Source organism: Nycticebus coucang, chromosome 22 (genome assembly GCF_027406575.1).
Source record: "Nycticebus coucang isolate mNycCou1 chromosome 22, mNycCou1.pri, whole genome shotgun sequence".
Taxonomy (NCBI): Eukaryota; Metazoa; Chordata; class Mammalia; order Primates; family Lorisidae; genus Nycticebus; species Nycticebus coucang.
In genome coordinates this window covers 17,985,538-18,007,839 of record NC_069801.1, presented here as the reverse complement: position 1 = coordinate 18,007,839, position 22,302 = coordinate 17,985,538, and the positions used below count along the sequence as shown (strand labels likewise).

The following is a 22,302-nucleotide window of genomic DNA, read 5'->3' as shown; positions in this document are numbered from 1 at the left end:
GATGCCTATAGTCCCAGCTACTTGGGAGGCTGAGGCAAGAGAATCGCTTAAGCCCGAGAATTAGAGATTGCTGTGAGCTGTGATGCCATAGCACTCTACCAAGGGTGAGACTCTCTGTCTCCAAAAAAAAAAATTTTTTTTTTTTTTTGATGGCTGGAACTTTGGTCTTTGAAAAGGATCAAGGCGGTAGGCATCATAGAGAAGTCCAGGGACCTCTGAAGAAAAACTATTATCACCATTTATCCAAATACCCATGGATGAGAAACCCTGTAATAGGGACATCTGTTTAGGTCAGCGGTTCTCAACCTGTGGGTCGCAACCCACAGGAACTGTATTAAAGGGCCGCAGTATTAGGAAGGTTGAGAACCATTGGTTTAGATCAGGTGTCCTCAAACTGCGGCCTGTGGGCCACATGAAGCAGTGTGAATTGTATTTGTTCCCATTTTGTTTTTTACTTCCAAATAAGATATGTGCAGTGTGCAGAGGAACTTGTTCATAGTTTTTTTTTTTTAAAACTATAGTCTGGCCCTCCAACAGTCTCAGGGACAGTAAATTGGCCCCCCGTTTAAAAAGTTTGAGGACGCCTGGTTTAGATGATAAGCTAGGTAAAAGATTCTATGGCCACGACCTAGGCATCTTTTGCACTGAAGATCAGCTTTGCTTCAGAATCCTAATTAGATATGGGTATTTGGGTATGAGTTGATAAATGTGGCTTTGGAGTCAGGCCAATACACAGCACCACTACTCACTTCTGTGTGACCCTGGGCAAGTTCTAAATCTCCTGTACTTCAGTTTTCTTTTTTTTTTAAGAGACAGAGTCTCACTTTATCGCCCACGGTAGAGTGCCGTGGCATCACACAGCTCACAGCAACCTCCAACTCGGGGGTTCAGGCGATTCTCTTGCCTCACCCTTCCAAGTAGCTGGGAATACAGGTGCCCGCCACAATGCCCGGCAATTTTTTTATTGAAATTTGGCCAGGGCTGGGTTTGAACCCACCACCCCCAGTATATGGGGCCGGCACCCTACCCACTGAGGCACAGGCACCGCCCAAGTTTTCTCATTTTAAAAATGGGGCTCTGCCTGCTTACCTTGCAGGAGCACTGTGATAACCAAGAAGTGTATGCAAGACACAATGGTCCCTGGCATCTAGTAGGTGCATAATCAATAAAGTCGATCATTCTTCATTGACTGCGACTGCCAGAGTGTTAACTCTGTATCCCAGAGTCTAATACAGGTCCTGGCTCAGCAAAGGTTGAATTAATGAATAAAGGACAAAGGACTAACTTACAAACTGTGGATAAAATCATCAACTGTCATGTTCCATAATTAACTTCAATGCATAATAATTTCTAACAGTGAGACTAGATCCAGTAAGAATTGGGAAATTAGGCCATACCATATGCCAAGAATGACCTGTTTAGGAGAGGAGGAATAACAAAACCGTGTTGCTGTGATATACTCGTGATACACTAAGTATCTGATGTACAAAACCACTTGATGTATGCAGGGCTGAAGCAAGCTCTTAGCTCATTAGCAAATGCTAAAATTCCTGTCCTTTCTGCATCAGTGTTCTTATGCTTTTGTCAGGATGCCGAGGTAAGGCTGAGGCAGCTTACCTGGGCCATCATCCCTGCAGACTAAAGGTGGGGTGGCACGAATCTTGCAGAGAATCTGGGTGTCAAATCCTTCCTTTGCAACTGACAGGCTGTGTAGCTTGGCCATGTTATTTCATCCCTCTGAGCTGCAGTTTCTAACTATCAAATGGTGTTGCTAGCTTAGTCCCAGAGTTCCAGGTATAACTAGGGACAGTGTCTGTCCCCAGAAAGTACTTGTTACATCTGAGTTCCCTCCCCTTGCTCGTGGGATTCTTTCCCCCTGAAATTCCCCTTTCCTATCCTGCTAAGCCGCCAACACAAGTCCAGCATCCTTTAAGGAACAGCCTAAAGATTAAGACCTCCACCTCACAGTCCAGATATTTTGCGATCAACTTCTTTTCCCAGACACAGTAAGGAAGACAGACACACAGAATGTGGCTTTTTTTTTTTTTTTTTATTTAGACATGGAATTTTTCTTTTCATATAACTTATCTAGTTAAAATATTCATCTTGGTAGTTACCACAAAAAAGTAACATAGAAAATCGTATTTACATTTTGGGACCAAAATACAAATAAAGAGCAGGATGACACCTTGCTCCTTTCCCTCCCACTACCCAGAAAGAAAAAGCCTCAAAGAAACTGCTCATTACTGCAAGGATCACAAAGGGATAATCTGTTGTTTGGTGATTTGTATGTAGTGTAGCACAGAAAAAAACTGCACAAGTTTTCACAAATGAAACCAAAGATCAGCATCATCCCATGTCTGCTCTGCAGCCACTTCAATAAGCTGGGTGAGGAAGTCATTTAAAAATTTGGTTTTTCCTCTCCCCCTTACTCTTCACATCAAGTCACATCCCTGATGCAGACACTCCTGGGGGGTGGGGGGAGAATCTGGCTCTATGCAAACACGGTTCGTTGAAAATCTTCATGTGCTCTAAATAGATATTGATGTTGGGATGAACAAATGTGTATCCTTTCTTTCCTCCCTGCCTAAAGTCTCCTAATAAGGGAAATCAAATCATACACAACTGAATCTAAAATGTGAAAAACTGGTTTCAATGACAAAGACTTAGCTAAAAGATAAATTCAAGGTGGTGGACCCCTAGAAAAAGCTATTCTGGGCAACAGGTGTCTCTCACTTGACTCAAATGTTCATCTGGTTTCAGGTAAGAGGTTTCCTAATAGTAGATTTGGGGAGCTGGCTAAGGGATGTGGTGGAATGGTGGTAAAAGCAACCAAGAGAAATAACATTTTATCCAATTCAAAATTACAGCAAATTAAAACAGCAATATTTGTGTCCTGTCGCAGCAGGCCCCTGCACAGCAATCCACGCTTAACAATGCAGAGCTTTTGCCACGCAGATTTCCTGCGTTGCTCTGGAAGCCGTTGGTGGCCCAAGTTCTCTGGGATGGTTAAAAACAGGGGGTTCCGTCTTCTGGGCTTTGAGTAAACTTGTTGAGGGGACTGGCTGCCAAACAGTTGAGCTGTCATATTAGCCATCACCTTGGTCTGCTTCTTAGGTTTCTTAAGGATGCATTATCTCAACTTCATAGCATCTACCTCTGCCTGGGTCACAATCAAGCAGGTTTCTGCTAGATCTGTGTTCTTTGACAGCTAAGAAGAGGACTAACATTGCCCTCCTAGTTCTGACCTTGGCTCCTATGTCAACTGGAAAGTGAGAGCTGCCTTTCCTGACCTTGATGGACACACATGAGGTTTCTTTCCATGAGGTTGCAGCTCAGACACTTTCCCTAAACTGGTCTTCTCTCCAAATCCTGGCTCAGACGCTCACAAGGCAGAGAGCTTCAGCTGCTGAGTTCTCTACCACGCTGTGCTCTTCCAGTCACATGATCTTACCTTTTAAATAAAAGGCCAAAACAAAGCCAATTTCCAATATAGCATTACAACTTTTAAAACCATTCACTTCTCATAGTGATTCACAGAGAACAAGAGATTAAAGTGCTGGCTTTTTAAAACTCTAATGTTGTATTCGGGGCTATGAAAAGCCTTGCCATGTATTTTCCCTCATGCCGGTGAGAAGAAGGAAAAATAGGAAAGGGGGGGAAAACACTAAAATTTTGAATCAGAAACTGAAAATTATAAAAATCCTGGGATTCTGTGCAAATCAGTCTCTCAAGGTTCTATGTCCTCTAGTAAGCCTAAAAACTGGAGGGGGGACTGGCCAAAAGAATTAGGGAGAGACTCTAGACCTTCGCAAGTAACTTCCCTTAATAAATATTATTTAACGAGTAAGGAAGAGTTGCGCCTGTACGGAAACGCAGCGCAATACTGACAAGGGTCTGAGGTGGAGCCGCCTGACACTCCCGTGCCCAAGTCACAGCTCCGAGCGGCGGGACAGGCCCTCTGGCGCTCACTCCTCACCCCAGGTGCAGCAGGCCACCCTGCAGGCTTTGGGGATGCTCAGTCCTCTGTCTGGACCAGAGTCTGCTCAGGAGAGCTGAGCTGGAACAGGGAAATGGCTTTACTAAGTTTTCATCTAACTTTAATAAAGGACCAGAAAAGAAAAGGCTAAGTGTGTGGTAGAGGACAAAAAAAAAAAAAACAGAAACAGAAAAAAACCTGGGGGTAATATAAATACAATCTGGGGGCAATATTTATTAATTAAAACTATGTCTTATAGTTTACAAAGATGCTAATGAACAACAAAAGTATAATTGACCTTAAAATCCTCAGTGAGCCTGAGGCTCCACATCTTCTTCAGAAATCTGAAGTGTGCTCCAAGCAACGAGGCAGGGCCTGTGGCACTCAGGCTCCTGGGGCAGCACCTGCAGACTGCAGGATGCGGAGACCAAGAGGTTCCTCAAAGCAAAGATTCCTGTCTCCTTTGAAAGTTCCATTCCCCAACCCCCATTGTCCTTGTGTTCCTGACCCCCAAATTCCATCTCCACGCCAAGTCCTCAGTTTATCGCCGGGAGAATCTGTTCTTGAAAGCTTTAATCGTCTTGGCCATCATTGGGGCAATTTCTGTGAAATAAGGAAGTTGTTTCAGATCTCTGTGCAGCTCAGACACACCCCTGGTGGTTCAGGCAAAGCCAAGCCTGTGCTTGGCTATGGACCACCAGAAAGCAGACACAGGTAGCAACTATCTGCTAATACTGCAGGAGAAGCGAAAGCTGACCACAAGTGCTTTCTGAGGATCTGCCAGATACAAAACACTCAGGAGACTGGCCAATTTGCACATAGCTGCACAGTAAGTGGCAGAACTGGAACTCGATCTTTGCCAGACTCTAAAAGCCATACTCAGCCATTGTTCATTTCTGCCTCACAGAGGACCAAACCAGTAAACAGCCTCTCAACCTCCCAATCTGTCTGGTGTAGCAATGGGTCTAAAAGGAGCTGTGCAAATACCACCAAAGGAGGGTTAGCCTGCCTCTTGACTGGTTACCCTAAGGACAGCTGAGCCCACGCCAGGACCCCTACCTTCTCGTGAGCCCCACAATGAATACAGACTACTAGGACACCCCTTAGGATACTGGGAATAGTCTGTGATAATAAAGTTAATAAAATACAAAACAAACTCAACTAGATACAAAGAATAAACATTTGAAAGCGAGGGTTGTAAAGTTATAAAACTGCAGTAAGGTAAACTATCGTTTAGCTGTTAGTAATTATGAAGCCTGTGTTATCATCCAGAGAAAGAAGCTTACATTTAGGCGAAAAAAGCAGAATGCCAAAATGAATAATCACTATAATCATTATTTAAAGGATATACATCAGGCGGCGCCTGTGGCTCAGAGGAGTAGGGCACCGGCCCCATATACCGGAGGTGGCAGGTTCAAACCCAGCCCCGGCCAAAAACTGCAAAAAAAAAAAATAATAATAATAATAATAATTTAAATATTAGCCTGAGCAAGGGGAGACTCTGTCTCTCAAGAAAAAAAGCCAGGCACAGTGGCTCAGTCCTATAATCCTAACACTCTGGGAGGCCGAGGCGGGTAGATTGCTCCAGCTCAGGAAGGAGTTTGAGACCAGCCTGAGCAAGAGGAAGACCCTATCTCTACTAAAAAACTGGCCAGGTGTTGCACAGTGGGTGCCTGTAGCCCCAGCTACTTGGGAGGCTGAGACAAGAGGGTTGCTCAAGACCAAGAGTTTGGGCCTGCTGTGAGCTATGATACCACAGCACTCTACACAGGGCCCAGAGTGAGACTTTAATCTCAAAGCAAAATAATAATAATAATAATAATACTTAGCCAGGACAGGTGTGGTGTGCACCTGTAGTCCCAACTGCTCAGGGGGCCATAAGGTCAATAAAAACTGCTTGAGTCCAGGAATTTGAGGTTGCAGCGAGCTATGATGATACCATGACACTCTAGCCTGAGTGACAGAGTGAGACCTTGTCTCAAAAAAAAAAAAACAAAAAAGGTGGCGACACCTGTAGCTCAGTGGGTAGGGCGCCAATCAACATACGCTGAGGCTGGCGGATTTGAACCTGGCCCAGGTCAGCTAAAACAACGACAATTGCAACAACAAAAAAAAAATAGCTGGGCGTTGTAGCAGGCTTCTGTAGTCCCAGCTACTTGGGAGGCTGAGGCAAGAGTATCGCTTAAGCCCAAGAGTTTGAGGTTGTTGTGAGCTGTGACGCTACAGCACTCTACCGAGGGTGACACAGTGAGACTTTTAGTCAAAAAAAAGAAAGAAAGAAAATTTAAAAAGTAACCAAGCTGGTAGCATGAGCTTGTCGTCCTAGCTATTAAGGAGGGTGACAAAGGAGGACTTAAGCCCAGAAGTCCAAAGCTGCAGTGACGTATGATTACACCACTGCACTCCAGAGCAAGGCCCTGTCTCAAAAAAAAAAAAAAAGGAGAGAGAAAGAAAAAGAAAAGATACACACTCACATTTGGACCAGCTCCATAGCTGTGTACAGCAGGACACATACACATGCTATGTCCAATGCACAGACGCAGCACAGTGACAATGACATTTAAAGGGTTAAAAAACCACACGTGAAATATCTGAGCATGCACTCGAAGTTACTTACTCTTCACAGTGGGTTTCCTAGGATCATAGGAAACAGTGCTGCTGACCACCGGCGCCAAGTGGGCACCGCTGGTGCTTGGGCCATCATAGGCTGGCTCTTCAGGGCTGGGGTTAAAGCTGTTGCCGCTGCCACTGCTAGCTGGAGCATGGCTGCTTCCTGTTGGGTACGGGGCTGGCTTAATCCTGCAACACAGAACACAGCTGGCTAGTCATGAGCATGAGAAATCTGCCTTCAGCTCGAAGAGCCCAAAGCTGGCTTATGTGAGGACTCACTTGCAGTTTGGACCAGCAGACTCTAGCACACTGCATTCTGGTGGTGGCTCAGAGATGTCTGCCTCAGCCTATACTTTTCAGTATAAATGATCATCTCAATTAACCTTCTACTGTTTAGATATAAATTTGTATTTTGAAAATGCTAATGTGGCTTACACAAAAATGATTCAGTCAGCACAGAAATATGTTTTTTGTTTAAATGAGGAAATGGAAGCATAAGGGAACATTTCCCATCAGTGAGGCCCAATTCTATTTACTCGGTTTTTAAATTTTATTTATTTATTTAGACACAGAGTCTCACTCTTACTGCCCTGGATAGCATGCCATGACATCATAGCTCACAGCAACCTCAAACTCCTAGGCTCAAGCCATCCTCTTGCCTCAGCCTCCTGAGTTGCTGGGACTACATGTTCTTTCCCAGCTAGTTCTTTGCCTTTTTTTAGCAGAGATGGGGTATCACTCTTGCTCAGGCTGGTCTCGAACTCCTCAGCTCAGGCAATCCACCTGCGTTGGCCTCCCAGAGTGCTGGGATTACAGGCGTGAGCCACTGCGCCCGGCCCCTCCATTTACTCTTGACTCCCCGGAGAAGCAGCAATGGTTACCTGCCTTCCGCTGCAGCCAGAAAACTGCGCGTAGGGAGGTAAAGTGCTGAGCTGGCTCCAGAACCCACACTCCCCAAAATGAGTCCCTTCCTACCCTATGGCAACCTCTTGGGGCTCTCTTTCCTGAGCAGGCAAAACCCAGGTTGGAGCAGAAATCTTACTTGACTCTGTCAGGGACAGCAGCTCCTCCGGTTCCAAACTTCTCCTGTCTCCTCCGGACGTCACGAGGTGGCTTGGCCACAGAGTTTACAAAGGCCATCTTTGCTTGTCGGCCTATGGAGAAATAGGGAGATTAACATCTGCCTTCTTGAGCTTAAGTAACAGATACTAGTAATTAAGTAATCTACAGGATTTTCAAGGGCCCTGAAACCCTAATGTTGGATAGGATGGGCTGTGGCAAAAACACCCACATGCCTGCCTACTGCAAATTCAAGTGACTTAGGGGCCAACCGTCTGACATCAGCAGGTGTGCTGAGCGGAGCACCCACGCTGCCAGCTCTTCCCCAGCTGCCCCCTTTCCTTTACCTTTGGGCTTATTGGCGTGTGCAGATCGAATGTTCTTTGTTAGTAATCGCAGCCGCTGCTCTCGGGCATCCTGAAGCCGCAGGTACATTTCCCGCCAGGACTCATACTCTTCTGGTCTTTCTTCCTTAAAGTCTCTGTGACAGTGAATTTTCCATAATTGATCTGTTTCTTCAATTAATACCTGAAATTAGAACCAGGACACCACTTACATACATGCTCTTATATATCTTTTTTCCATTCTTTAATCATCTAGGAATAAACTTCCTAATAATTTTTGGTCTTCATTATGGCATTATATCAAAATAGCATAATTCTACAAAAATAAATCACTACATTTAAAAATGTTAAGTGGCGGACTGCGCCTGTGTCTCAGTGCATAGGGTGCCGGCCCCGTAGACCGAGGGTGGCGGGTTCAAACCCCGCCCCAGCCAAACTGCAACCAAAAGAAAAAAGTGTGAGATACTATGCTAGTTGCTTTGGGTACCACTGGGATGAAGCTAAATCAGGTATGTCCCAGCACTACACTGAACTGTGATGGCAAAGCGGCCACCTGAGAAGGTTGTTGGGTTATAGAGCTCTTAGGATTAGAGAGAGACAGCTATTATGATCAAGGAGTACATCCACATCACAAGAAGGATTTTGATAGATATGAAGTCTCTAAGGGATACAGAGATAACCAGCCAAACTGCTCTACCAGTCACCTGAGGGCCAACCAAAGTGCCATCCCTGCCCAGGATCCCAGGTATTCTGGCCAGAATTCCCTCTTGACCTTTATGGCCAGGCTCAACAGAGGTATTAGAAGTACCTCCCTGTCTTTGAATCCCACCCGGATTCTACCCCAAGAGGCCCATTTAAGATGTCAGGAGCAGGTGCTGTTAATAACATGATTCTTTAAAGGTCCAGAGGCAAACCAAACATGCCCAGAACAAAGTTCTGACCACTGTTCTGCCCTTTAACCATAGCAGTCACAGGGTTAAATCCATTTCTGGAGACAGAGCCAGAAAACTGCCCCCTTCCCACCCAAACAGGATACTCACATGATTGTATTCCTCTATGCGATATAGCTGATCAGGTGTACACCTCTCTAAAACAGGTTCAAGAACAGAATATGGGACTCCTCCCACTTCAAAGATTGCTGTGGAGAAATCAAAGGCAAAGGTATTGAATGGCAGCCAAGCCACCCAGTGATAAGGTCTCAGTGCCACAATGTGCTTGAGAGTTAGAGAGAAGCGTGTGACTTACAATCAATGTTGTTTTTAAGTACCCGGATGCACTGCTGGTGCAAGGTCATCATTTTGGGGAGATAGGCACACTTGGAACCAGAATACACCTGCATTTTGGAATTCATTCTGCGTCCAGTGAATCCAGCTTCTTCTTCCTCTTGGGGTGAAGAAAATGCTGTGGGGCAAGAGAAACCCAAAAGGAAATTACAAATGGATCTAAGTGCTATACTAAAAACTCTTCTTCCAGCCCAGTCCTCAGCCTCTCACTTCTTTCTCTCGAAGGCAACCCATGCTACCAGTTTCTCATGGATCCCCCCCAGACACTTTATCCCAAAATAAGCAAATAAGTACCTTATTCCTGTTTTAAACAATTAACATATTACACACAGCACTTTTTTAAATTTACATTTTAGTGATCATTTCATGTCCATACATACTTTCCAACTTATACCCCCAATTCTATTTTCAAAAATATTTTAAGGGAAAAATTAATTAATTTAGAAAAGAACTTACTTTTTTTGTGTGTGTGTGGTTTTTGGCCGGGGCTGGGTTTGAACCTGCCACCTCCAGCATATGGGACTGGCGCCCTACTCCTTGAGCACAGACGCTGCCTACATTTTTTTTTTTTTGAGACAGAGTTTCACTTTGTCACCCTCAGTAGAGTGCTGTGGCGTCATAGCTCACAGCAACCTCAAACTCTTGAGCTCAAGCCATTCTCTTGCCTCAGCCTCCCAAGTAGCTGGGACTATCAGCGCCCACCACAACACCTGGCTATTTTTTGATTGTCATTGTTTGGCAGACCCAGGCTGGATTCAAACCTGCCAGCTCTGGTGTACGTGGCTGGCGCCTTAGCCACTTGAGCTACAGGTGCCACCCTTAATTAAAGATTTTTAAAGATTAATATGATATTTAACACATAGAAAGGGCTGCTAGCAAGAGCAGCAGGCAAAACTTATTGAACAATTACTATGTGAAAAAACAGCTAAAAGCTTTACTGGCATTATCTTTTTTATTTTTTGGAAACAGGGTCTCACTACATCACCTAGGCTGGAGTGCAGTGGCATCATCACAGGTCACTGCAACCTCCACCTCCTGAGCTCAAGTCATCCTACCTCAGCCTCCTGAGTAACAAGGACTACAGATACACACCACCATGTCTGGCTAATTTTTCTATTTTTTGTAGAGACAGGATCTCATTCTTGATGAGGCTGGTCTTGAACTCCTGGCCTCAAGCAATCCTCCTGCCTCTGCCTCCCAAAGTGCTAGGATTACAGATGTGAGACACCATCCTTGCCACATTACTGTGTTTTGTTTTTTTTCTTGAGACAGAGTTTCACTACGTTGCCCTTGGTAGAGTGCCATGGCATCACAGCTCACAGCAACCTCAAATGCTTGGGTTCAAGCGATTCTCTTGCCTCAGCCTCCCACGTAGGTGGGTCTACAGGCGCCCTTCACAATGCCTGGCTATTTGTTTGTTTGAATGTTTTTGTTTAGCAGGCCCGGGCCAGGTCCAAACCCACCAGCCCTGGTGCATGTGTCTGACACCTGAACCCTTGAATTATGGATGCCAAGCCCGCATTATTTCTTTTAAATCCACTAAACTAAACATGAGAAAGCAGATATCATTATTATTCCCATCTACAGAATATGAAACTGGGATCCGAAGAAATTAAGTTATTACCCAAGGTCACATAATGTATAGAAATCAGACTTGGGATTCAAACGCAAAGCCATCAAACCCCAGGGCCTACGCTCTTAAAAATGCACCAAAGTGCATAATATCATGAATATTATGTGATAAATCATGAATTAATTTTTAAATCTTTTTCCCATTTAAAACGAGACAGAAAATTACCTTTTCGCTTTGGCTGGAAGGAGGATATCAACTCAAGGGAAGGCAGCGGGCGGTAACTGGCCTGTATTGTGGGTAGCGGGAGGTCTGGCAACACTGGCAGCACATCGGGGACCTGCGGAGGACAGGCTTGTGAATGGAAAGCCAGTGAGCAGGAGTAACCTTTCCTTTCCACAGTCCATTCCGCAGAGTGCTGCTGGGCACACTTCTCAGCAGAGCCACGCTGGAGGGGGGCACAGACATGTCTGACAGATGGGCCCATCACAATGGGATACCTCAGAACTTTTTTTTTAGACAAGGTCTTGCTCTGTCTCCCAGGCTGGAGTGCAGTGGTGTGATCATAGCTCACTGTAACCCTGAGTAACTCCTGGGCTCAAGTGATCCTCCTGCCTCGGACTCCTGAGTAGCTAGGAATCCAGGTGCTCACCACCACACCTATTTTTTTTTTTTTTTTGTCTTTTTTGTAAAGACAGCATCTCACTATGCTGCCCAGGCTGGTCTCAAACTCCCGGCCTTGAGCAATCTTCCCAAATTGGCCTCCTGAAGTATTGGGATTACACGTTGTGAGCCACCACACCCAGCCCAGAAAATTCTTACTTGAGGTACCATCTACTGTGACAGCTAGCAAGGCCCAGAGGAAATCACTGTAACCTGAAATTCGGCTGGCCACATAAAGGCCAGCCAAGTGGCAGGGAGGCCCTGCCAGCTCCGGGGAGCCAGGTGCTCTGAGTGGGAAGCCACCAGGGGCGGAGGGGTTACCTTTCTCAGCTTGGCTGAATTGGCTCCAGGGGGCTGCAGCTTCTCCGACTTGTTCTCATTCACCTTAGGTAATTTCTGAACCAAGTCCAAGTTTTTACTAGTGCTTTTAGAATCACTTTTTTTAAGTCCTTTTTCTTTAAGTACTGTGGTTGAAGTTTTCACAATCTTTTTCTTTTTCTTCCGGGGCTGGTCATAGCTGAGGTAGGATTCAAAAGACATGGTGGGCTGCTCGAACTCATCCTCCATATCTGCATCCTCACCTTTGGGGAGGGAGCCCAGTGACTTTCTATCCAAATTAGAAGTCTTTACTTTCCCTTCTTGAGTTTTTAGGTTGTTAGAAACCTTCTCTTTTACCTTGGGCAACAGTTCTCCTGCCCCTTTCCCTATGTCTAAGCTATCCAGACTTTGCTTGTTTTTGTCTGATTTGGTTTTCTCCGCGTCTTTGTGCTTTGGCTTTTTGAGGTGGTTGTCTGAAGCCGTTTCCAAAGGGGACAGAAACTTCTTCTTGAGGCTGCTGCCCTCCCTTTCCTTCTCTTTCTTCACACCACTTGACGGCAGTTTCTCTTTTGTGCTATCTCCTGGGGGTGGCCTTCGATTTTCCTCTTTGGAGAGGGCCTTGTGGGATTTGTCTCTGCTCAAAGCAGAAGACTTCTCATCACCCTTGGCATCCGTAGGACGTTTTTCCTTGTGGGAAGATTTGTGCTCCTTGTTTTGATGCATAACCCCTTTCCCCTGGGGTTCACCCGAGTGTCGTTGTTCCTGACTGACTCCCAGTCTATCCTGAAAGGCACTACTGTGGCCTTTTCCAGGCTTCTGGGAGGAAACAATGGGCTCGTGGTCCTCCTCCGGAGATCTGTAATGGTCCGTGTATGTCTGATGAGGACTGGCAGAAGACGGAGGGGACTGAACATGGCCATAATCAGAAGACTCGTGGTCTGAAGAGTAAGTTGGTGACACCCTGTGACACCTCTTTCGCTCATCTCTCCTCTCATGACTATGAGACACTTTGTGAGGTCTCTCAAGCTCTGAGGCCTTTCTGTGTTTTTTCTGTCTGTGCTCAGAGCTCGGGCTATAGGATCGGCTACTAGAAGCTCTCCAGTTCTCTTGGTAGTCCACCTCCACCTCTTCCTCCTTCTGAAGAACATCCCGAGGGCGCTTTCGGGAATGGTTCTTCTCAAAGTCTTGTTCATCAGGCTCAGCACTTCTAAAATGGAAAAAAAATAAAACAGTAGATAAAAGTAGATTCAAAGCTCAGTGTAATCCCTGTTCAGAGGACAAAGTCACAGAACCTGAATTCGTAAAAGAGAGGAAGAAGATGCAGAGTTAGAAACAAGGTCTTAATAGCCGGGCATTGTGGCGGGCGCCTGTAGTCCCAGCTACTTGGGAGGCTGAGGCAGGAGAATCGCCTAAGCCCAGGAGTTGGAGGTTGCTGTGAGCCGTGTGACGCCACGGAACTCTACCGAGGGCAATAAAGTGAAACTCTGTCTCTACAAAAAAAAAAAAAAAAGAAACAAGGTCTTGGGAAGAAGGTAAGTGGGTCACTTTTTTTTTTTTAAACACCTGTGCTGATGGCACCTGTAGCTCAAGTGGCTAAGGCACCAACCACATACACCAGAGCTGGCGGGTTGGAATCCGGCCTGGGCCTGCCAAACGATGACAGCTACAACCAAAAAATAGCTGGGCATTGTGGTAGGCGCCTATAGTCCCAGCTACTTGGGAGGCAGAGGCAAGAGAACTACTTAAGCCCAGGATTTGGAGGTTGCTGAGAGCTGTGACGCCATGGCACTTTACCCAGAGCAATAGCTTGAGGCTCTGTCTCAAAAAAAATAAATAAAAAATAAGCACAGCCACTTGGAATTCTTCTATGCCATAAGCTCCTGGCTGGTGAATAAAGCCCTTCCTCTTATAAAATAAATAAATAAATATAAAAAATAAATAAATAAACGGGTATGAGGGGTATGCTTAAAGATATGCAATTTTAATTATTGATTTATTTATTTTTCAATTTTATTTATGTTTTCTTCCTTCTCTAGTTGTAAAGGAAGATATTAAAGTTTTAAAACTGGGAAAAGACATGGGAAATAAGTTTAACTACAACATACAAAGACCAAATATGTTATTGACATGAAAATTTGAAGATGTATGATTGTAGGATTTTTATAATTGAGGCAAAAGAGTTTTAAATAAAAAGGCAAAAAATTAATGCTTTTCAATCTGTAAACATTCTGAGTACCAGATTTAACCGTGAAGTTGAACAAACCTAAAGAACAATGAATGTTCTTACCGTTCCACTGGAACCAGCTTCTTCCACTGAGACACTAGGTCCCTGGCAAAGTTTCCAACATGTTCATGTTTTCGCAAGCTATTTACCGTTTTCCCAACCCCAGTCTCCTACAAATTTGACAAAGAAATTGTTAGAGGGTTATGGAACTACGCTGACATTTTCCTAAAGAAAAGGCCTCCTGCTTTGAGAAACTCTACAAGCAATACTTCCTTCCTAAAACATACCTTTCAAATCTCAATACTAAATTACTGTGGGCCTATGCCCCAAATCTCTAACGATACATATAGCAAAGCAGACCAAATTCAACATAGGAAAACTACTTCTAGAACGGTTAAACAATAATAACAAGAGTGATTACGGCGCCCTTAGGCACTACTAAGATCTTTACCTACAGTATCTGAATCAGTCTTTGTAACAACTCTGTGATGTGAGGCAGGAATCAGCCCCATCTTACATAGGAACAGCCTAAAGCCACAGAATCTGCATTTGAATCCAGGACAAGATGATGCCAAAGTCGATGTTCTTTTAATTCTTTTAAAATTTTTTAAACAAAAGACAATTCACCATTTTAACTAATAATCCAATGGTTTCCAGAACACTCAAAATATTGTGCAACCATTATCACTGTCTAATTCCAGAAGACTTCCATCACCCTAAAAAGAAATCCTGTTCCTCCCAAATCCCCCAGCCCTTAGCAACCACTTACCTACGTTCTGCCTGTGGATTTGCCTATTCTGAACATTTCATATAACGGAATCAGACAACATGCAGCCTTTTGTGTCTGGTTTCTTTCACTTCCAAAACCCACACTCTTAACCTTACCTCTACGCTCTGACCAGTGGGAAGGGGATGAGAGATAAAGTTACATAATTCTTACCGCAAGAATGTCTACTGTAATAGGCAAGGTGGAGAGTTTCTTCAAATATTTCAGAAGCTGAAAAAGAATAAAAAAAACATTAATTCCAATAGTCGTAATCATATTCACTGGAACAAATAATACTGACGATTAAGTGCTTACTCAGTGCTAAGCATTTTACAGTAATAAGTAAATAAGTATTATCGCTATTTTACAAGTGTGAAAATGGGCCCAGAGAAGTTACTTTACTCATCCCAGGATGCATGCAGGGCAGGATTCACTCAGGACCATGGCTTTAGATTCCCTGTTTTCAAGCACTAGGCCACCCCAAGGGGAAGTAAGATGTGGAGAAGAAGGTCAAAACCTACCAACTCTGATAGAAGTCATTGGTAACTGTCATTTGCCCCAAGGTTGACAGAGAATTTATGAGAAGGTACCAATTTTAGGAAAATTACCCACGGACCCAGCACAGAGGAAAAAGAGAAGAAGCCTTTCTAGGGAAAGAGCACCATATTTCCAGAAGCCCACAATGTTTATTTATTATTATTATTATTTTGTAGAGACAGAATCTCACTTTATCGCCCTTAGTAGAGTGCCGTGGCATCACACAACTCACAGCAACCTCCAACTCCTGGGCTAAGGTGATTCTCTTGCCTCAGCCTCTGGAGTAGCTGGGACTACAGGCGCCCGCCACAATGCCCACCTATTTTTTTGTTGCAGTTCGGCTGGGGCCGGATTTGAACCTGCCACCCTCGGTATATGGGGCCGGTGCCCTACCCACCGAGCCACAGGTGCTGCCCACCCACAGTGTTTAAAAGAATTGGGTTTTTGATGTATATGTGGGAAGCCGAGACCAATATTCAAGTTGCCAGAATCAGAGCTTTGCTGTTAATGGTGAACAAAAAATGCCTGGTTAGATTAAAAAAGCGATCTAGGGCGGCGCCTGTGGCTCAGTGAGTAGGGCGCCGGCCCCATATGCCGAGGGTGGCGGGTTCAAACCCAGCCCCGGCCAAACTGCAACAAAAAAATAGCCGGGTGCTGTGGCGGGCACCTGTAGTCCCAGCTACTCGGGAGGCTGAGGCAAGAGAATCGCTTCAGCCCAGGAGCTGGAGGTTGCTGTGAGCTGTGTGAGGCCACGGCACTCTACCAAGGGCCATAAAGTGAGACTCTGTCTCTACAAAAAAAAAAAAAGCGATCTAGGTTTGGCCACATTTCCTTTCTATAACCCCTAAAACTAGGTCAAAAATCAGTATAGCAGAGCTGTTAAAATGGAGTTCCAGGCTGGGCGTGGTGGCTCATGCTTGTAATCCTGGCACTCTGGAAGGCTGAGGCAGGAGGATCCCTTGAGCTCAGTTCAAGATCAGCCTAAGCAAGAACAAGACCCCTATCTCTACCAAAAATAGAAAGGTTAGCTGTGCCTGTAGTCCCAGCTACTCGAGAGGCTAAGACAGGAGGATCACTTGAGTCCAGAAGTTTGAGGTTGCTGTGAGCTAGGCTGAGGCAAGGGCACGCTGGCCTGGGGAAAAGAATGAGATGAGAGTCTGTCTTAAAAAAAAAAAAAAAAAAAGGGCGGCGCCTGTGGCTCAGTGAGTAGGGCGCCAGTCCCATATGCCGAGGGTGGCGGGTTCAAACCCAGCCCCGGCCAAACTGCAACCAAAAAATAGCCGGGCGCTGTGGCGGGCGCCTGTAGTCCCAGCTGCTCAGGAGGCTGAGGCAAGAGAATCGCGTAAGCCCAAGGGTTAAGAGGTTGCTGTGAGCCGTGTGACGCCACGGCACTCTACCCGAGGGCGGTACAGTGAGACTCTGTCTCTACAAAAAAAAAAAAAAAAAAGATGGCGTTCCAGAGTCAGAGACAGGCTTCACATCTAGCTCTGTCACCTCCTTGCCAGGCCATTCTGTAAAAGTCAGAAACCTCTCCAAACTGTATCTGCAAACAGGAACTGGATCCTGTTTCTACTTCACAAATTATGAGAATTCACTGAGATGAGCCATGAGGAGTCCTTAGTCACAGTGCCTGGGACACTCTGAAAGCTCAATAAATGATTACTAATCATCTCATTCATCAACTGACAGCTCTTTAAATATTATGCCCTTTGATCCTCAACCAGATATTCTTCAGCCGATCCGTCCTTGTTCTATTTCTAACAAAAGTCATGATTGGCTACGCCTTTCTCTAGGAAATGCTCATGTGTATATAAACGTACTTATTACCACATAAGGAGTGCTGCAAAGTACAAGTAGTTCAAAGTAGATAACTGGGGCTACCTTTGCATTTAAATATTAGATAAGAAGACAGGGTCTTTTTTAAGCGTGGCCCAGGCTATTCTTAGTATGCCATATTGCAATTAGGTGGAGTTAAAAAGTATGTTTTTCTTTCTTTCTTTTTTTTTTTTTTTTTTTTGAGACAAAGCCCTGGGTAGAGTGCCCTGGAGTCGTAGCTCACAGCAACCTCCAACCTCCAAGTTGGGCTCAAGTGATCCTCTTGCCTCGGTTGTTTTTTTTTTTTTTTTCTATTTTTAGTAGAGATGAAGTCTTGCTTTTGCTCAGGCTGGTCTCGAACTTGTGAGCTCAAGTAATCCACCAGCCTCGACCTCCCAGAGTGCTACAATTACAGGCATGAGCCACTGCGCCCAGCCAAAAAAGTGTGTTTTTCTAGTCATTCTACTTCAATCATTACTTAACATGGTCATTAAGCAGAGTAACTGGATCACAAGTGATAATCTTGTCTGGGAACAAGTTAGAGGCTAACTGGTATATCCAGGAATTTTTATCATCATAGTTGAGTGAAAATTATCCTCCACTTTGAATTTGATTACCACTACCATCTAACTCATGAAGAATGTTGTGCTTTTAGTGGTTTAAGCTATGGATGCAAAGATTATTGCCAATTCATTTTATTAAAGGAACATTTTAAAATCACCAAAAAAAAAAAAAAGTTAAAAACAAGTGGTTCGCCACAATGCCATTCCCTGGAAGGGTTAGGTTGGAAAAATGTATATACCATTTACTGAATGTCAACTGCTCTGCTAAGCACACATGTTACCTCATTTCATCCCCACCCACCACCTCTATAAAGTGGATGTAATTTTCCCCATTTTACAGATATTAAAACTGAGCTCAGTGAGGTTAGGTAACTGGCCTAAGAAGCTAATAAGTCGAATGTGTCTACCACAGCATGTACCACAAAGCCAGAACATCCAAAATAACGACATTGTCCTTAGGTAAAGAAAGGACATACTCACATACCTCTTAGCATACCTGGAATAAAGCACAAGAGTTCCTCCTTACTGTTATCTTGTTAGTCCTCATGGTGAACCAGGTCATCAGAGGACAGGGCCCTAGGACCTCTACAAAGCCAATAAATAAGGATGAGGCCTAAAGTCCCTGTGGGTGTGTTTCTCTCAAAGCCTATCACTAACTGCAAGAGTAAATGGGCCTTTCTCCTTCTCTTTGGGGACTTAAAAGCTGACACAACTAAAGCCCTCAAGATTTTCAAGCCAAGAAAACCTAATACAAGAGAAAAGGGGCTTCACAACGTCTCCATTTTCAGTAAATTTCAAGAAAGAACAAAGCAATAACAAGGCAAACGCACTTTGGGCATCTTTAAGTGGATGAAAACTTGCTGTTATCAAAGCAGGGTACCAATCGTAGCCAAACGCTTGCAGAGTACAGCCTGAGGAATGCCGTCAGCTGTTCCTTGCATGCAGTTTCAAGGCAAAGACCACCAACGTTCTTAATGTTCACCTCTAGTTCCCTGCCTGCCTTCAAACTGTTCTTGGTAGTCTTCACTGTCAGAATGTAATGTAGGAGAGGTAATTGTCATCAGTCATGAAAATCAGAAAACGCAATTTTCTGCTTGATACCGTCTCCCCTATGTAAGCCTAGATCATAAAGGAACTCAAATCGAAAACAGAAGTTACAGCATGTTTAAGACCAGAAGATCCACCAACATAGGTGTGGAATTAACCCGTTGGCTAATAATGGTTTGAAAACAAGAAATGGTTGCAAATTCAATACTGCTATATAATCATCTTGCAATTTCACAAACAACCTGTGGGAGCTTGTTGGGTTAACAGAAGGTTGAGAGGAAAAAGGCCAGTGTGCCAGCTTGCAATTTTCTCTCTGTAGTTAACTTATTTCTGAATGCCAACTATTATACCCTTTGCAAAAATGATCTCCCAACATTTTCCCTCATCTTCATAATGCTCACTTCACAACATGAAGTTCAGAGTGATTTTCTGTCTGGGAAGAAGAAGCCCAAATGCTCAAAATACAAGTATCAGTAACAGTTTAAATAAGTTGAGAAGCAAAATAAGCCTTTTCCTAATTTGATATTTCATGCAGAGCTACTTCAAAATTTAAATTCTAGTAGATAAATGACTATCAATACTACATATAACATATGAAACCAGCACATTGTACCCCTTGATTGCACTAATGTACACAGCTATGATTTAACAATAAATAAATAAAAATACTACATATAACAATTTTTTCCCTGATAGAAGTAAAGACCAAAGGGTGGTGGTGGTGGTGGTGGTGGTGGTTATACAACATCAATTCAAAGTTTTAAAAGTCAGTTACAAATCTTACACCGTTTAGGAAAACAAACTAATTACTCAGAAATAACAACCATTTATTAAATGTCCACAGAGGGTTACTGTCAAAAGAAATTTGTACATATGCCTGGCCATTAGGTACTGAAGGCTCAATAGAAAATACAGCACAAGTGAAGCTATTTAAGTGTTCACAGATTTAGAACTAAAATGGCTTCTTGAAGAAATGGATATTAGAGTAGAAATGAGTAAGGGGAGTTACAAAGTAGCTTGATGGTGAGAGGCTGTGTGCTCCCTTTGGAAAGGGAGAAACCTCACCTCTGACAAGGAAAAGAGAAAGGGCTTCGTGTAGTGGCTCACGCCTGTAATCCTACCGCTCTGGGAGGCCCAGGCCAGAGGATCCCTGCAACTCAGGAGTTAGGGACCAGCTTAAGCAAGAGATCCTCTCTCTACTAAAAATAGAAAGATTAGCGGACACCTGTGGTTTCCAGCTTCTTGGGAGGCTGAGGAAGGAGGATCGCTTGAACCAAAGGAGTTTGAGGCTGCTGTGAGATACATGACACACTGCACTCTAGCCTGGGCAATGGAGTGAGACTGTCTCCAAAAAAAAAAAAAAAAAAAAACAAAAATCACACACACAAAAATAGACCTTCCAATTAAAAAAAAAATCTGCAGAATGGCCATTAATATGTGCGTCTACTGAGCACAAACATCGAGCCTGGTACTTTAGCCTTTTAGTTTAGTTTTAGGACCAAGCAAGTGAGGAAACACGCTCAGCGAAGAACCTCCGCCAAGCCCGCGCCGGTGCCTCCCTCCATTACTTCCTCTTCCACCAGCACGCTGTGGCTGCGATCAGCTCCCAGGACCTGCGCGCCCCAGCCGGAACGCGGACACAGAACGTCAAACTCCTTAAAGTGCATTCACCGATGTATTTCAATTCAAAAACAAAATCTAACAGCCACCAGACACTCTCCTGGAGGCCACAGAGAAACTGCATAACAAAGATGGGAAGGGAGAAGAACGCCTTAAACTGCTAAATTGAACGTTCACTTTTTAAAAGAAACAACAAAAACTAAGTACAATTAAAAAGGGTTGCCCACCACTCGAATAACGAGAAATGGTAGCTCTAACTTTTTTATCCATGCCAGAAGGAATCTGGCTGCAACTTGTAATCCTCCCCACCTTTGTTTCTCCACCCCGACCTAAGTTTTAGGAGTGAGGTGACGGGAGGTCTTATCTTGTTTTGAAAGCGAAAGCTCCACGCTCTAACTAACATCCAGCCAGGAAGCAATGAAAACCCATCTGGGAAACGCAGGACCAGGCACCGAGCCCAGGCTCCCTCGAGTACAGGGGGCACCATCTCCTCGCCACAAGCGCCCCGGACACCGAGGAGTCAGAGCCGACTCCGGGGAGCCGTGCGCAGCCGAGCACGCCGCAGGCACCGCGGGCCGGCCGGGTTAACTCCGGGGCTCGCGCCCTCCGTCCTCGGCGAGCTCTCCCGGCCGCAAACAGCTGGCTCGGGACGCCGAGGGGCCGCGCCGGAGCCGCCGGGCACGCGGTGTCCGCACCGGAGCGCGCCCCGGCTGTCGGGAGCCCGCGGGCGCTCCCGTCCCAGGCCGGGAGGGGGCGGGCACCGGGCCGCGGTGTCCCGGAGTCTGCCGCGCTGGGTCCCGCCGCGCGGGCACGGCCGACGCCGCGAACTTCACGCCCCCGGCTCCGCGAGGTCGCCGGGGCCTGGCTCGGGGTCCGAGCCCCCGTGGCCCCGGCCGGTCGGGAATCGGCCGCACCCAGACCCGCGACCGTTACGGGGCCTGCGCCGCGCCCAACGCCCGCCGCGCTCCGCGCAGCCCACTCGCTCACCTTCTTAGGGTCCGGGTTCGCGGCCAGCCGCGCCTGCAGCTTCTCCACAACTTGGAGCGCCGACTCCGCCGCCATCGCTGTCACTGGAGCGGCCTCCTCGCCGGAACTGGGCTCGCGTCGCGTCCTCGGGCCGCAGCTCCGCCCTCCTTGCATCCCCGGCGGAGACGGAAGCGCTACTGGCCCCTTCCGGGCCTCGGTTGGGGGGGCGCGGGGCGAAGGGGGGCCTCCGGCCGCAGGCCCCGCCCCCAGATCTGGGGACAGGTCCCCTGCGCCCACCGGCACCCGCGGCCGCGCCGGCCTCGCGCCCCGGACCCAGGTGCGCGCGCGAGCTGGGGCCTCTCGGGCCGGCCAAAGGCGCTGGCCGCAGCCGGGCAACCCGGCTTCTTGCCCTCGGTGTGCTGAGCCAAAGCCTCTGGAAACCCTCTCGATGTACAGCCCGAGACAGAATGAGGCCACAGCGCCAGACCCTGGGCTTATAAATCCTAACCCCCTCCCTACGCCCTGGGCTGTGAGCCACGCCCTAATTAACACCTGTCAGTGGTCCCAGGCTGGCGCCTGGCTCCCGGAGTCAGCGCTAGCGGCCACCCTCGGCTGAGCCCACTACACGCCAGTAGTTGGACTATCTTTTTAAGCCTCGATCCCACCTGATGAAACGAGTTATTTCCATTTTACAGATGAGGAAACTGAGGCTCAGGGAGATCGAATTGGCTTGCAAGTGGTCACATAACGGGGATGAGGGGAACGTGTAATCTGAATCGTAGAAGTCTAGGTCAACTATGAGCGCACACTTCTGAATAGGTCCAGAAATTGAAGACCAAGACTTTTGGATTTGTCAAAAGCTAAAAAGCTTAGTTCTGTAAGGCAATAATAGCCCGTGTGTATCGGTTCCTCCTCCTCTCCACCCAACAGTATCTGGC

General features: G+C 45.9%; 1 protein-coding gene across 1 annotated transcript; it reads right to left on the bottom strand.

The window, feature by feature from the left end:
- Nucleotides 1-4,184: 4,184 nt before the first annotated feature.
- Nucleotides 4,185-21,798, bottom strand: ELOA (elongin A). Its single transcript, XM_053577025.1, has 11 exons — nucleotides 21,386-21,798; nucleotides 14,991-15,047; nucleotides 14,114-14,220; nucleotides 11,830-13,033; nucleotides 11,074-11,185; nucleotides 9,238-9,393; nucleotides 9,033-9,130; nucleotides 7,996-8,176; nucleotides 7,632-7,743; nucleotides 6,597-6,778; nucleotides 4,185-4,582 (listed from the first exon to the last, which is right to left on the bottom strand). The coding sequence occupies exons 1-11, from the start codon at nucleotides 21,536-21,538 to the stop codon at nucleotides 4,521-4,523; spliced, it is 2,424 nt and encodes an 807-aa protein (XP_053433000.1). The 5' UTR covers nucleotides 21,539-21,798; the 3' UTR covers nucleotides 4,185-4,520.
- Between the last annotated feature and the right edge of the window lie 504 nt (nucleotides 21,799-22,302).